The sequence below is a fragment of the Mustela putorius genome, unplaced genomic scaffold (genome assembly GCF_011764305.1).
Source record: "Mustela putorius furo isolate JIRA1106 unplaced genomic scaffold, ASM1176430v1.1 tig00000281_pilon_pilon_pilon, whole genome shotgun sequence".
Lineage (NCBI taxonomy): Eukaryota > Metazoa > Chordata > Mammalia > Carnivora > Mustelidae > Mustela > Mustela putorius.
The window spans coordinates 2,668,746-2,686,188 of NW_025421343.1; the positions used below are offsets into that span (position 1 = coordinate 2,668,746).

At 36.1% G+C, this 17,443-nt stretch overlaps 1 protein-coding gene across 4 annotated transcripts in view; it reads right to left on the minus strand.

The window, feature by feature from the left end:
• EXOC6B (exocyst complex component 6B) overlaps positions 1-17,443 on the minus strand; it is a 651,357-nt gene that overhangs the window by 295,008 nt on the left and 338,906 nt on the right. For all 4 annotated transcript variants that reach the window (XM_004742187.3, XM_004742188.3, XM_004742185.3 and 1 more), the window contains 5 exons: positions 16,198-16,281; positions 15,796-15,842; positions 14,352-14,472; positions 2,154-2,225; positions 1,337-1,434 (listed from right to left, as the gene is read on the minus strand). In XM_004742187.3, coding sequence (XP_004742244.1) covers positions 1,337-1,434; positions 2,154-2,225; positions 14,352-14,472; positions 15,796-15,842; positions 16,198-16,281 — 422 coding nt within the window. The remainder of the gene's footprint in view (positions 1-1,336; positions 1,435-2,153; positions 2,226-14,351; positions 14,473-15,795; positions 15,843-16,197; positions 16,282-17,443) is intronic.

Here is a 17,443-nt window from a genome sequence, read left to right on the forward strand (position 1 = left end):
TCTGTTTCAGGTAAAAACATCTTTAACAGAAGAACAAAAGAAAACTACGCTCTGAAACAAAGGGAACACAGTTGCGAACATGAGCTCATAGTATCTGAGATTTAAAGATGAGACAAACTTTCATAGCAACGTGTAGAAGCCGTGAGGCAAATGAGTAGTAAACAACAAAAGGATGGATGCTTGCAAGAAAAGCAGAAAGGTTTTATTTGGGGTTTTTCTATTTGCTTGTTTTTAAAGAAAACATATTTGATTATGTTCTTTATTCTTGTACTAGATCTTCTATTCTAACTTTCAAAACTGGCAGATGAGGAAAAGTAACTTCCATAATAAATCCAAATTACATCCACTTATTTTCACCTACTGTTCTGTACTAAGGATGAACTTCCCTCCATAGGAACTGGCACCTTAACGAGACTGGAGACTCTCTAAAAGCAGAGACCATACTACTAAAATCAACGTCAAATTTACTAAAGGGGTAGGATTAGGCACTTTCGAGACCATGGGTAGATGATGTTACTAATTTTCAAGGTTCCTACAGACAGAATCCTCCCTAAATACAACTGTACCATTAGTAAGATTAAAGGAAAAATGTAAGATCTTAAGTTAGAAGAATCTAAAAACAGGGTAAGTTGATCTTGGGGACAGGGTCTTGCGCTAAAGCAGGAAGACCACTTTAAATAAAAGCATGAAGGCTCAAAAGGAGAAGAAACTCAAGTGATCTGACATGGGTTGTGTGACAGGAAAACAGTCCAAGGAGGTATCTGTCAATGCGAGGTGTAACAGAGGAGCTCTCATATTACTGTATACATGATGCATGATGTAATAACTAAATAATACACTTCAAACACTGCATTGTAATAGATCTCTTCTCTAAATGTAGAGAAGGACGCATTAGAGGAATCACATGAGTAAGTCTTCAAAAAAGGTTCTCAAAAAAGCCTAAATTATTCAAAGGGGCTCAAAGCTACTACTCTATGAGTGAGCTATAGAATAGCCATAACCTCCAAAAATATATTAAGAAGACACAAGATGATTTTAATGGTATGAACTAAGGTATTGGACATTTATTCAAGGCAGGGGGAAAGCCAAAATGAGGTCTGGAACTCTCCACATAGTAGACCTGATACACTGAGATCAGATATCTTGGGAGCTTTGAAACATTTCTACAATGTACTTAAATTCTGAATCATAACTAGGATCAAAGCTAGAATAGATAAGCCACACATACTTGTTGCTTATTATATCTGAGAAGACTTATATATAAACATGTGTATACATACCAGCACATATGTGCACATGCACATACAACCACACATGACCAGAGATCATTTCTTACCTGAAGATACCTGCCCACTTCTTTAGCAGAGTTTCACTGTACTGATCTCTGATTTCCAACAGCATGTCAAAAAGCTGATTTACAGGAAAACCATACACCTGAAACAAAATAAGAAAATGTCTTCATTTTACAGGGCGATTTTTTTAGAAGCAACATGAGAGAAATCAGGCACTGAAATACATTATCATTCAATTTAAATGAAAGCATGACAGCAGCATGTTTCATTCCCACCTAACATCTAGTTCTTATCTCTCAAGAATTAAAAGATACCAATAAAAATATTTAAGCCAGTCAAAAAAATAGAAAGATGAAAATTAAAATCAATATATACCATATACCATGATCACAAAGTTCTCCCGGCAACTCCTCATGTCCCCTTAGCAAACTTCATGAGTAGGGAAAGAAATTTGAAATGCTACCCACTTCTAATGCTATCCTTATGGGATATGATTGGTGATTCAAATCAACAATTGTTATTCAAGATAGTAGTTAAAAAACTCCAAAATCATTCAAGCACTGTATCTGAGTTAAGGACATTTTTTAAAAAAAAACTAATGTAGTGAGTGGTTCAATTAATTGACTGGCTCTGAGCAAAAAAAAAAAAAAAAAAAAGAGGGGTACTGGAACTATTTATGAGAATATAAATTGGTCCAGGTAATGATCAGGAAATGCTATAAAAAGATAAGATCTAGCTCTAGGAAAAGAAGAAACACAACTAAGAACTAAAAGGCATTTACTCAAGCTGGGTAGGTGAGGGAAAGATCTGGAACTGATGAAGACTATTCTAGATCACTCTATGTAAACAGAAGTCACAAACCTGAAGTGTGTCAGCAAAAAGCACAATGAGGTTCTTCAAATCCAACACAAGGTTTGGATCAGAGCAGTAAGACTAAAGGAAATAAAAGACAATGAGGAAAAAACATCTTAATTATTAAAATAAACCTAAATTTTGAATTCTTTCAGTGCTTACTGCTTTACCTGGTGAAGGGTCTCTAGAATGGTTCTAACCCTAACCTTTTCCTGGCTCAAGGTAACACCAGATTTAGCCAGGGAAAAGATGGGTAGAGCCTCCCATAAGCCATGATCTACATTTTTAACAGCTGGAAATTTAAAAACATACTTCTAAATAATTCTTCAGTCAAAAAAGAAATCAAAAGTGATACTGCAGATTATCTTAGAATAAACAACAATATAATACTTGATATCAAAGCCTATGCAGTGTGCCTAAAGCCATTTCAAAATATATTTATACTTTTAGAGGCAAACAGAAAACACAGAAGATTGAAAATAAATTAAGCACTCAACCCATGAAGCTCTAAAAGCCAAAATTAACCATAAGTATATGACAGATCAATTTTGATCAAATGAGAAGGGGAAATAACATAGAGAAGATATGAAAGACTTGATCAATGAAACCAAAAGCTAATTAAAAATATCAATGAAGACAAATCTTGGGCAAGCCTGATTAAACAAGAGAAAACAAAAGTAAAGAGCACAAGGAATACAAAGAGAAAATAAACATAAATACAGAGGAAAGGTTACAAACAGAGTCCATGTATAATCTCTTATCAATAAAACTGAAAATTGAAACAACATGGAAGACAGGTTCTGTACACAGGAGTCAAAGATGCATGTCCCTATGTGAAAAATGTGAAATTTTGATATTCAAATTCTCTTGATTACAGTCTGGTTCCTTCCTCTCTACTGGATCTCCCAATTCCTGAAAGAGGTGTGTTGAATTCTCCCACAATGGTAGGGTTCATCAATTTTTTTAAAAGATTTTACTTATTTGACAGAGTGAGAGAAAGCAAGAAAGCACAAGCAAGAGCAGAGGGAGAGGGAGAAGCAGATTCCTGAGTAGGGAGCCTGACATGGGGCTCGATCCCAAGACCTGAAGATCATGACCTAAGCTGAAGGCAAGATACTTAACCTTCTGAGCCACCCAGGCACTCCGTCTAATTGAATTTAAATTTTTTTAAAAGGCTATTGTCTTTTTGGTGGGTTAAAACTAGAATAATACAAAATATTCCTTTCTTCTCCCACTTAATGGTCTTCAAATTCAATTCTATTTGCCTTGGAGAATATTGTGATTTCTGCTCCTCTGACTTTATTTTCACTCTTTTAAGGTCACCATAATGTATGAGTAGATCTCAATAAGCAAACTGTAAGACAGCCTCTTTGACATTTCCTGTGATTGCTGACATGCTGAACCTACTCCACCTTACTTTCAGATTTTTATTTACAATGATTTCTTCTTTTTTTTTTTTATTTCATGGTTTTCATAGGATCGTAGGTTTTTTTTTTTTTACGGTTCTTTCTTTTCTTTTCTTTTTTTTAATTGCTTTTCAGTGTACTAGAATTCATTGTTTATGCACCACACCCAATGCTCCATGCAATACGTGCCCTCCACAATACCCACCACCAGGCTGGCCCAACTTCCCACCCCACGCCCCTTCAAAATCCTCAGATTGATTTTCAGAGTCCATAGTCTCTCAAGGATCATAGTTATTTTTAATTATTTTACAGTGGTCACTAAATAAGTCATATACTTTCTTCCCACTGTTTATATGAAATAATCTAGAGTTTCCATTAAAAAATTTTTTTTTAAGATTTTATTTATTTGACAGAGAGAGAGGCACAGTGAGAGAGAGAACACAGGATGGGGAGTAGCAGAGGGAGAAGCAGGCTTCCCACTAGGCAGGGAGCCCGATACGGGGCTCAATCCCAAGCCCAAGATTTGACCTGAGCAGAAGGCGGATGCTTAATGACTGAGCAACCCAGGTGCCCCTAAAAAAACTTTTTAAACATTAACTCTCTCTTCTTCTGTACAGATTCTTAATAGAGTTAAACTTTATAAGTAATCACATGCCAGCTAATTAAATTTATCTATAACTGTTGCCCTTTTTTGCACACATTTTATTTAATCCTATCCCATCTTATATTCCGGATTTTTCATTTTTTGTAAAATGCCAGTAAAATAGGATAAAGATTAAACTTCGAATCCTCATCTGTTTGAAAAAGGCTTTTTTCTGCCCTTAAACTAAAATACAAAATTTCGGGGTGCCTAGGTGGCTCAGTGGGTTAAGCCTCTGCCTTTGGCTCAGGTCATGATCCCAGGGGCCTGGGATCGAGCCCCGCATTGGGCTCTCTGCTCAGCAGGGAGCCTGCTTCTCCTCATCTCACTGTCTGTATGTCTCTCTGCCTATTTGTGATCTCTCTCTCTCTGTCAAATAAATAAATAAAATCTTAAAAAAAAATAAAATAAAATACAAAATTTCTCCCATCCTTTGGGAGAATTATCTCCCATCCTTTACCCTGCTTGACACTCGATGCAGACTTCTGAGTACAGGAATTCAGTCTTTCTTCATTGCAGGGAAATTTCCTTCTTTTAATTCTTTAATTTTTAAAGTCCCCCACTTTGTGACTATCCTTTCTTTTGAAATGTCTATTAGATATAATCAAAAATTAATATCAGAGGGTGGGAGGTCGGGGTACCAGGTGGTGGGTATTATAGAGGGCACGGATTGCATGGAGCACTGGGTGTGGTGCAAAAATAATGAATACTGTTATGCTGAAAATAAAAAATATATTTGAAAAAAAATAGTATCAGGTATCCATCCACGTTTCTTAAACTTTCCTTTCACATTTTCCATCTCTTTGTTTGGTCTGTATTTGGGGATATCTATTATGTTTGAATTTTTATTCTTGATCACAGAATGATAGGTAGTTTTATCTGTTTGATCTTTGAATTAAATTTCTCTCTTTGGGTAATCAGAGATTTCCAAGAAAGCAACGTTTATCTTGGGCTCAGGTGCTTCTTTTTCCTCCTTACTACATTTTTTAAAAATTATGAGTACAGTATACCTCAAGAAAAAAAATGAACAAAACCTATATATACAATTGTAGCAGGCAAACAAAAAGGAACAGCGCCAGCATGTGGGACATTCCCACATGCTCTCCTCACAGCTCCTTTCCTCCCCACTCACGGAAATAGTATCATGACTTTTATGATAATTACCTCCATGTCTTTCCTTATTTTTTTGTTTCTTTACATTTTTAACTTAACAGACTTTTTTTGGCATAGTTTCACATTTACAGAGAGTACAGAGAGTTCTCATACACTCTGCACACATACACACAGTTTCCCCTGTTACAACACCTTGCATTCGTGTAGTACATTTGTCACAAGGGACGAACGAATATTCACAATTATTAACTAAAGACCATAATTTATATTAGGGTTTACTCTTGTTTTTTTGTATTTTATAGGTTTTAACATATGTATAATGACATATTCCTCCATTACAGTGGCATGTTTCAAAGCCCTAAAAATCTTCTGTGCTCCATGTAGTCCTCCCTCCCCGAATCCTAGCAACCCCTCATCTTTTTACTGGCTTCATATTTTTGCGTTTTCCAGAATCTCATATAGACGATCTCTGAACTGGCTTAAAAATATTAACAATCGGGTGCCTGGGTGGCTCAGCGGGTTAAACCGCTGCCTTCAGCTCAGGTCATGATCTCAGGATCCTGGGATCGAGTCCCACATCGGGCTCTCTGCTCAGCAGGGAACGTGTTTCCCTATATCTCTTTGCCTGCCTCTCCGTCTACTTGTGATCTCTCTCTGTCAAATAAATGAATAAAATCCTTAAAAAAAAATAATAACAATCAGGTTGTAAGGTATTTATCCTCCCCAAAATAAAACTACTCAGATTTTGACTGTCACTGAATTAAATTTACAGGTCAATTTTGAGAGAACTGATACCCACAATAAGACTTCCGATCAATGAACATGATACGTCTTCTTTAATTCATTTTAGTCTCTCAGTAACATTTTAGAATTTTTCTCCACAAAGGGCTTAAATATCTTTTGTTAGGTATAGCACTATTACTTTTTATTTAGGCTAACTGTACAAATTTTATCTTTTAAAAATTTTAACCTTTCAACTTTTGCTCCAGGTTTATAAAAACAACTGATTTTGTACAATGGTTTTGCATCCAGGAAACATGCTAACCTCTCCTATCAACTGTAATAATTTTTCTGGAAGTTCCTTTAGATTTTCAACGTACAAAAATATATCTGCACAAATAGCAATTTTGTTTCCTCCTTTCAAAGGTTAACATGCTTTATTTATTTATTTTTCTGTCAGGACAGCACTGGATATGACTTCAAGTGCAAAACAAAATAGGAGCAATGGCAATTAAATATGGTATTTGTTATAGGTTTCTCAGGATGTCTTTTATCAGTTTAAGGAAATTCTCTTACGCTTCTAATTTCCTAAGAGATTTTAGCATAGGCTTATGGTGTGCTTCATTAAATGTTTTTCTGTATCTATAGAAGTTATTTAAATTATATAAATTTTCTTTTAATCTACTAATGCATTAAATTACACTAATAGACTTGCAACATTACACCAAGTTTGCATTTGCCACTATAAACTCTACATATTAATACTATTTGTAAGTTGTTGGATTCTGTTTTCTAATATTGATTTAGGACTCCTAATCTCTATTTATGAATGAGCCTGATCTATATTTATGAGTTTATGCAATTATACACCCTTTTCTGGCTTCATTATCAAGATTACATACACTTCATAAAATGAGTTGCTGTTTCCTCTTTTCTGTTATCTGAGAGTTTGTGTAGAATATGAGTTGAAGACAAAATTCCCTATACCAGGGGATATCTTTTCTTTTTTTATTTTTTTAAGAGAAATTTGGGTGTTTTTTTTTTTTTTTAAGTAATCTGTACACACAACATGGGGCTTGAACTCACAACCCGGAGATCAAGAGTTGCATGCTCCTAAGGACTGAGCCAGTCAGATGCCCACTGGAGATTTCGTTAAGGGAAAAATGTTAACTACTTTTTCTTTTACTTCTGAAAGGAATAGTCCTTTCCAGCTTAATGTGGGGAAGATACCATATTATATGCTTTCTATCTTGGGTGGCCCCAAGAGGCTGTCAAAATCAAAGTTCAAATTGTCTGGACTAACAAGCGACCTCAGGGCAAAGGCAGCTCAAGCGGTTAGCCCATCTCTCGCGCCTCTCAACTTCCCTGGATCTGGCTTGATAATTCCTTAATATCCTTACCTAGCATTTGAGAACTATAGAACATTTTATGTGGTATATACACAAAAACACAGCATTGTTAGTAGTTTCCAGATGAAAGGTTGATATGTATAACCTAGTCTCCTATATTCCTAAAACCAGGAATGATTATTACTTTGTAAATTTTTCTCCAAGTCCATGAATTATTTGTATTTGCTAAAGAACAGCACTCGTCCATTAGTTTCCATTATCTTCTATTTGATGTAATTGGTTTTCCTCAAATATTTTATGACTCTTGACTATCCACATTTTCGAATGAAGGACAAGGATGATTAATATGGATAATCTGCAGAAGTTGTTGACTCTGTAAATTTAAATCTGTTTCCCAAGAAAGTGACTACAGGCTCTTTGTAAGGGGACAGGGCAGATGAATCACTTTGTTCAAAAAGTAGTACAAGAGAACTTCACTGATCATACTATTACCTCTTTACATAGATGGTAAGCTTGGGCAAAGGAACAGGGTAAGCAGCTGGCTGGCTAAGATTTCTGGAAAGCAGACCTCTAAATAATTTCTTTTATGATTTCTCCCAGGCCCATTCCTGCTCATTATATGTGTTAACTCTAAATTTAGAGTGTTCCTAGATTCCATTTGGAAGAATATCTCCTACTTTGACAATACCTCTTTCTACCATATTTAATGTAATATTTTCTTGTCTCAGGTTCAATTAATTTTCTGATTTCCTTTGCTTTCTAAGTACAAGGAAATTTTTAAAAACTTCTGGCCTACAGATGGTGCTTTGTAGAATTTCTCCTTTCATTTTGTTTTTCCCCATGTTATTTGATTAGAAGAATTTGGTTAGAAGATCTAGAAGACAAGTATACTCAGTAGACCCTTTTGACTCAAAAAACCAAAATACACAAGAGGGATGGGTATGGACATGGCGTGGGTTTGTATAAAACCACTACCACAGTACACACTGCTGTCTACCTATGACATCAGACTAAAATGTCCAATATTTAATATCTGTAAAACATGAGGTTTTTGCCACACAGTATTACATTGTTCCATAATTCTGAGTACCCTTTCAGTATTATTCCTTTCAGTATTATCAGATGATGTTTATCATATTATTAAAAACTATATTAGCAGATCTTCTAATACTGAACTGTTCCTGATACAAACTCTCCTTTGCAGAAGCAAATTATACTTTAATATACTGCTAAATTTGAATTCCAAGCAAGATGGACCATGTAACATCTATAGTGTTTTGAAATCAGGATTGCAAACACTGTACATATTAATACCTGAAACACTATAGCTTTTAAAATGTTTCCAATTTATGCAATGACTAATAATTCAATCAGAAAAAGAGTAGTTTTAAATGTAACATGGAATGCTAGAAAGATATATGGATTTTTGATAAACAAGTAACAATCATTCAGATACACTGTTTCTTTTTGAGATTTGTTTTGATGTTTGGGTTTGCTCTTATTTTGGTTTGCTTTGCTGGGTAATATAATACATTAAATAAATAGTGTCATGAAATAGAATTAACATTTGCGGCATCAATTACTCTTGTCTCATAATAAATAAAATGACTGTAAATGTATGTGGTGCTGAGTTATGTTTTAATAGCCTTGTTGAGATATAATTCTCATACCACACAACTCACCCATCTGAAGTATATAATTTAATGGCTTTAGTTATTGTATATTCACAGACACGTGCAAACATAACCACAGTCCATTTTAGAAAATTTTTTTTTGCCTCAAAAAGAAAATGCATGTCATTTAAATTATCCTCCCAGCTATTCCAAGGCCAAAGCAACCACTAGTCTACTTTCTGCCTCTACAGATTGATGCTGAAATATTGGGAAGAAAAAAGTATTTTGTTATGTATTCTTCAATTCAGAAAAATACGCAATAGATCTACAAAGAAAAGCTCCATTAAGATTAATTTTCTCGGGGCGCCTGGGTGGCTCAGTGGGTTAAAGCCTCTGCCTTCGGCTCGGGTCATAATCTCAGGGTCCTGGGACTGAGCCATGCATCAAGCTCTCTGCTCAGCAGGGAGCCTGCTTCCTCCTCTCTCTCTCTCTGCCTGCCTCTCTGCCTACTTGTGATCTCTATCTGTCAAATAAATAAATAAAATCTTAAAAAAAAAAGATTAATTTTCTCCAGAGATATACACTTTAATCATTAGCATACTATCTTGCTCTTCCTGACATCAAATACAACTGCATGATGGAGAAGAGAGGACAGTTTCCTGCTGATCAGATCTGTCATATGCTCAAATGTGTAAGTCATAGAGAAAAAGGTACGAACCATTGCTTTACAAAATAGAAATTGCTTGCAAGAAATCAAAGTTTTCCAAAAGAAAAACAGCTTTTCCCAGGGAAATAATAAAATTGGATATGGACAGATATAGAATAAATAACATCAAGGACTCCTCTCCAGAGAATACAGTAATTTTGTTAATAAATATGATTGGGGGGAAAAACTTTCCTCAAAATATTACCTAAGAAAACCATAAAACATCAAAAATAGGATTTTTTGTGTGAAAAGCACACAAAATACTTTACCAAAAACATGTAAGCAAATAATTGAGAAAAATGCATATATTCCTGGTGACAAATAACAGGTACTAAAATATGTCAATTAACTCCATTTTAATGGATAGATTCACTGCATAATAACACTATAGTTCAACTGGGGGGAGGGGTGTTATAAGTGGTGAAAGGGATGTGACCAAGTGATTCTCAAATTAATCTGGGAGAATAAGAAGAATGTAAATGATTAGCATACATTAAAAAGTGGATTTTAGAGAACAAACATGTTTAGTGGAAACTATGCCATACTACTATATCAATTATAGTAATCAGGTCAATGTTGTATTGGTTCAAGACAGAAAAAAAAGAAGAAAAGGAGGGGTGAGAATCTAGACCCCAGCGACAAAGCTTAGTATTTACAAAATATATTATTATATGATAAAGGTAGCCTCCAAAATATGTTAGGAAAAAACAGATGCTATGGACGAAATATTAAGCCCCCCAAATTGGTATGTTAGACCCCTAAACCCCAGTGTAGCAATATCTGGAGATGGAACTCCCAGAGATATTTAAGGTCAAATGAGGAAGGGCCCTGATCTGACGGGCTCGGTATCCTTATAAAAGGAGTAGGAGACACTGGAATGCACACTGAGAAAAGGCCACGTGAGGACATGGTGAGAATATAAATCAAGAAGAGTTCTCACCAGAAACCAACCACCACGCTGGCACCCTGATCTCAGAATTTCAGCCTCCAGAACTGTGAGAAAATTAATTTCCATTGTTTAAGCACCAGTCTATGACACTTCCTTATGGCAATTTAAGCTGAATAAAATAAGAAATTAATACAATAATGTTATTGGAAGTGATGAGTCATTTTAAAAAATAATTAAAACAGACTCCAAGGAGTGCCTGGGGGGCTCAGTTAAGCACTACCTCTTGGTTCTGGCTCAGGTCATGATCTCAGGGTCACAAGGTCGAGTCCATGGCAGGCTCCACGCTCAGTGTAGAGTCTGGTGGGGATTCTCTCCCTCTCCCTCTGCTCCTCCTCCCACTTGCGTGCATATATGCCCACTCTCTCTATCAAATAGATAAATAAAATATTTTTTTAAAAAAAGATAGAATCCTGGGGTGCCTGGGTGGCTCAGTGGTTTAAACCTCTGCCTTCAGCTCAGGTCATGATCTCAGGGTCCTGGGATTGAGCCGTCTATCAGGCTCTCTGCTCAGTGGGGAGCCTGCTTCCCCCTCTCTCCCTCTGCCTGCTACTCTGCCTGCTTGTGATGTCTCTCTCTCTGTCAAATAAATAAATAAAATCTTAAAAAAAAAAAAGACCCCACACCCTATACTAAAATAAACTTTTCATGTCTCTGATATATATGTAAAAAAAGTAACTGTACAGAAATACTAAAATAGGGACAAATAACTATATATTCTTTGGAACAAGGAAGACATAAATTGTCAAGCTAAAAATCAATATATTTACAAAAAATTTTAAACTTCTGTGAAGCCATGGAAAAGAAAAGTTAGAGACACATAAAATTAAGAAAAAATATTTGCAGCCTATATACCACACCAGAGATTAACATTCAAATTAAAAGCTAGCATCCATTTTTTATTAATAAATAATAAAATATTTTTAAACTGTTAAATATACAAGCAGTGCATATGAACAGGAAATTTTAAGAAGATATACAAATAACTAAAAAAGAGACTTCTAATATCAGTATTAATCAAAGAAAAACATGTTAAGATATAACTTCTGACACATTAGGAATGATTTTTTGTTTTTTTTTTTTAAAGATTTTATTTATTATTTGACAGAGAGAGAGATCGCAAGTAGGCAGAGAGGCAGGCAGAGAGAGAAAGAGAAGGAAGCAGGCTCCCTGCTGAGAGGGAGCCCTATGCAGGGTTGGATCCCAGGACGCTGGGATCATGACCTGAGCCGAAGCAGATGCTTAACTGACTGAGCCACCCAGAACCCCTCATTTTTTAATAAAAATAAATAACAAGTGGTAGTATGTACATAAAAGTGTAAAAAAAAATTCCAGTCATAACATAGTTACAGGAAATTTTACAAGTTATAAGTTACGTAGTTACAAGAAATTTTAAAATTAGATAGATATACAGGGCACCTGGGTCGCTGAACTGGTTAAATGTCTGCCATCGGCTCAGGTCATGATCTCAGGGTCCTGGGATCCAGCCCCACGTCAGGCTCCATACTCAGTGGGGAGTCTGCTTCTTCCTCTGCCCCTCCCCCCGCTCATGCACTAGTTCTCATTCTCTCTTTCTCTCTCTCCCCCTCAAATAAATAAAATCCTTTTTAAAAAGATCAATATATAAATAGGCAAACACTTAAAATTTCTAAATACTAAAAAAGAAACCATAAATAAAAATAAAAGGAGAAAAACACTGGAAATGTATTCAATGACATATCCTCTTTGGTTTCAAATTCATATATTAACCAAAGTCCTACACCATGCAACTTGGATAACACAAAGGCAGAGTAATCATATCCAAAGGAAACTGATGACCTCACCACTCTAAACCATCAAAGGGAAAGAAGCCATAAACCTAGGTATTACCTTGATATGCTTTTAATATTACATTTTATATTTAATCCAACACAAAATAAAATTAATCTTACCACCTAAAAATCTCTCCAATTCATCCACATCTCTCCACATCTACTATGGCCCTTGGTCTAGCTGTCATTATCTCTTGCCTGAATATTAGACTATCCTACTAATTGTTCTACTCACATTCTTTCTCATCACTCATCCATAATTTAGCCAGAATGGAAATCTGATCTTCGCACTCCAATTTACCCTACCCCCACAGTGAACACATACACACTCCATTCAACCCAGTGCTTAAAATATCAGATAGGTCTTGAGCAATATGACATCTATCTACTTTTTTATTTTTACTTCATACCATGCCTAACTTTCTATGTTCTGTGTTCTGCCCACTCTGAACATTTTTCAAGTCCCTAAAACGGCTACAATCCCATCAATTACAGATTTTACACATGGTATTTACTCTGGAACACTTGCTGATGGAGAGATAAGAAAGCTGAGGTGTCACGGATAACTTGAGTTTCTAGCTGGCACAACTAGATGGATACTAGAGCCATTTACAGAAATATTGTAGACACTAAATTATCTCCTATTATTAATTCCTGACTATCACATTTCTCAAACAGTTCAGATAGAAAAGTACCCCCAAAGCCTGTGTACTACCATCTCTTATACCTAGAATTCCCTTTTAATTGCTCTTTCCTTAAATAGTGTCTCCTTGATCTTCTGATCTCAGAATGCCACTTCTGATCAACTAATCAAAACTAGGCACCCTGTTGTCCTAACCTATTACTGTTTTAATTGCATTATATTATCACTATCTGATATTATTTGTTTATTGGGAACCTCCCCAATGAAAATGACTTTCTGAAAGCAAAGACGCCATCCATCTAGTTCACAGTTGTATTCCCACTGCCAACACATAATCAGTGTTTAAGAAGTATTGGATAAATGATTAATTCAGAGCCAACGTTATCTATCTGAAATAAAGTGGATTATCATCAAAAATTCATGCTTTGGGGAGCCTGGGTGGCTCAGTGGGTTGAGCCGCTGCTTTCGGCTCAGGTCATGATCTCAGGGTCCTGGGATCGAGTCCCGTATCGGGCTCTCTGCTCAGCGGGGAGCCTGCTTCCCTCTCTCTCTCTCTCTCTGCCTGCCTCTCCGACTACTTGTGATTTCTCTCTGTCAAATAAATAAATAAAATATTTTAAAAAAAAATTCATGCTTTGATAAAATATATCAAAATCATGGGAACTCACAATTAGGTAACTTATTGATATGTTGTATGTATTTTTTTTCAAAAATTAAGAATAAAACTGTGAACTCCAAACCAGTACTGATTGGCATTATAGAAGGCAATAGAGAGTAGTGGCTGAGCATATGGGCTCTGGAGTCCTGTCTCTGGATTCGAATCCAAGCTCTACCACTTACTGTGTAACAATTAGTCTGGTTACTTAACCTCTCTGAGATTCAGTTCCCCAGACCATAAGGTAAATATAATTATAATACCTATACCTTATGAAATACATATGAAGTGCATATACCAACCTCTGACACAGAAGACTCCAATAAATGTCAGCTGTTGTCTTTTTTTGGTTTGTTTTTTGTTTTGGGGAGTTTTTTGTTGTTTGTTTGTTTGTTTAATTACAGAGTGCATCCAAAAAAAAAAAAAAATGGGCTCAGTATTTAAAAGGATGGCAATTTGAAGTGGGTACTTCCACATGTCTTTGAGAGAGATAGCTCCAAGCAGGTGATACCACACAATACATCCTTGCTAATTTTAAGGCAGTCCAACACTGACCAGTACACAGATACTCAGCAGTGAGAATATCTCGCGGGCGTCTTACGTACCGAGTGGGTGCGGAGTGCCGCGATGGTTTTTGAAAGTGCCATTTCCCAAAGTTCATCAATGTAGGCTCTATTCACTAAGCCCTGGGTTGTATGTAAAATGTGATCTTCAACCACAAAAAAACTATATGAAGGGGAAAAAAAAAGAAAGTTCAGAAATTACAGAAAAGCACAGAAAGTTCAGAAATTACAGGTTGACTACCATCTCTGGGGTCTCACAAACATTAAGAGCTGCCACCAAATTCGAAGTTAATAGTCACCTTTCCTAAAGAAAGCTACTAGGTGTTGTAAACAAAAATCACATTTCTTGGACTTAGAATTTTGTCCAACCACTTTATAGAAATCAGAGTCCCATTTCTATTAAATGTTAACCGGGTCAGCAATTTAAAGGGGAAGAAAATATTTATAGGTAAGGGAAGCTAATTTTACTATATTAAAAATGCCAGGCCATTAAGACATTTAAAAAAATTAATCGATTTTTTAAAAATTAATCGATTTTAAAGAGACAACGAAAGCTGAAACACACATTTTTATAAGAGCCACACATACAAAATATCAAAATGATTCCCTTTATATGGACTCACTCATTATAGAGTTGAAAAGGTTTTTTATAAAGGTCAAAAAAATGCACACTTATTTTTTAACACTCTGTTGTAGCTTTATTGTTGTGCATTTATAACATATCATTAGCTCCCTTGGCTAAATGTTCATACTAAACTAATTCTTTAAATAAGGAATTCTTATGATATATTTTAATCAAAACTATAAAAAAAAATCTAAAGTCTGAAATAAAAAAGCAATTTCATGGAACAATCCAACTCCTTTCCCTTTCTTTTAACTTCGAGGTCATTATTTTGCAATTAAAATAAGCTGCCTATATTTGGGGTGTTTATTTGAGAAATGCAATTCCATATTAGTATGTATACTCTAGATGATGGTGGCAAACTCTATAGCCCATGGGATGAATCTGGCCCACTGCCCGTTTTTATAAATATTGTTTTACTGGAACACAGCCACGTTCACTCATTGCTGTATTGTCTATAGCTGCTTTCACATTGCAACAACAGAGCTGAACGGCTGTGACAGAAACCGTATGGCCTGCGAAGCCTAAAATACTTTACTAGCTAGCCCTTTTAGAAAAAGCTTGCCAACTTTTGCTGATTATTTGGTTCCCTCTTATCAAGAATGGAGAAACCAAACATCAAGGGTAATAAAATTACAATTCAAAGTTTTTTCTCCCTTTCTCCACCAAAACTACTCTCCAACAATATAACGCTGAAACCATCAAGACATTCCTTTAAAATTATCAGAAAGTCAAAAATAAATCTCAAGAATTTAAAATAAAATAAGAAAAAGAATTTCCCAAGGAAATTTTATTTTTCCAAGTCTCCCAAATCTAGGTGTTCAAAGTATACAAATTTAAATACATACACACATATATACCTACCCTACAATTTGATTAAAATACTTCCTGTAGCCATCTAAAGTTTCATGCTGCAACAAAGCAAAGAAGAAAAAAGTTGTTCTTTCTATTTTGATAAATTAAGACAAAGTTAAAGTCAGTTACTTGATTTCTTAAGGCTCAGTTCCCAAGACCTAGATGAATATAATAGTACACTACCATATAGGGTTCTAATGAAGATGAAATGATATCATTCATCCCAGTACTTAAAACAATGCCTGATACACAGCAATCAATAGATGGTAGCTACTATTTTCCTACTGTCACATCCACCAAAAATGATCTCAGAGCAAGTTTAAAAAAAAAAAAAGGTACCTATGCAAAATAATGAACAGCTGCCAGAGAAGAAAAGTGAAAAACTGAGAAAAGTTAAGTTGGTGATCCTACCATGTTAGATGGAGGCTGGAGCACCAAGCGGGCCTGTTTTCGCCTCTGTTTTCGGTAGTAGTTCTCAAATGTTTCCCGGGCACCCTGTAAAATAAACAAAAGGAAAATGGGTTGACACAATTTGACCAATTATTCTAGTATTTCATGGGAAAAGAGAAGCTCCCAAGACCCCACATTTCTCAAAATCTGCTATTTTGACAATGATAATAATCATAGAAAAAAATGACATTACCATTTATTGAGACTTACCTACAAATCCCGTAAGAATGGATACAAAAGATTCTTTTTTTTTTTTTTTAAGATTTTATTTATTTACTTGACAGAGAGAAATCACAAGTAGATGGAGAGGCAGGCAGAGAGAGAGAGAGAGAGGGAAGCAGGCTCCCTGCTGAGCAGAGAGCCCGATACGGGACTCGATCCCAGGACCCTGAGATCATGACCTGAGCCGAAGGCAGCGGCTTAACCCACTGAGCCACCCAGGCGCCCGATACAAAAGATTCTTAAGAGGACACTACAGAACTCAACCACCAAACACACCAAAGCTGGTTGTTCAGTCAACTATCACAAATTCACAAGAATGAAGACAAACCGTCACAGAACATTCCAGAAGAAAAATGTGTAGAATGAAAACCAGTCTCAAATGAATCATGAGCAAAGGGCCAGAGGGAGGCAGGAAAAAGGCAGAAGCGGAGAACAGTGAATCAGTCTTCCAGCTAGCATATAATCAGGCACAGGATTAACACCAAAAAGGAAATTCTTGGTGCACAGTTTCTTAAACTGAAAGGTGTTTCGGAGAACTAGAGCTGGCTCAAGAGCTCTGTAACTGGGCTGAACAACAGCCTCTCAAAATTCATGGCCTTCCTGGGATGTCATAATGGGACCTTATTTAAAAACAGGGTCACAGCAGATGTATTTAAATTAAGAGGCAGTCACACTAGATAGAGTAGGCTGCTACTTAATCCGATATAATTGGGATCCCTAAAAGAATAGGAGAAAAGACATGGAGATAGACACACAGGGAGAACATCCTGTGACAACACCAGCAGAGACCGGAGCCCTGGTCTGCAAGCCAAGGACACCAAGGATTGCTGGCCACCACCAGAAGCTCGGAGAGGCCAGGAAGGATGCCTACCAGAGTCTCAGAGGGAGGATGGCCTTCTGACACCTGCTTTTGGATTTCTAGTCTCCAAACCTGGGACCGAATAAATTTCTGCTGTGCAAGCCACCCAACCCGGGATACTTTGTT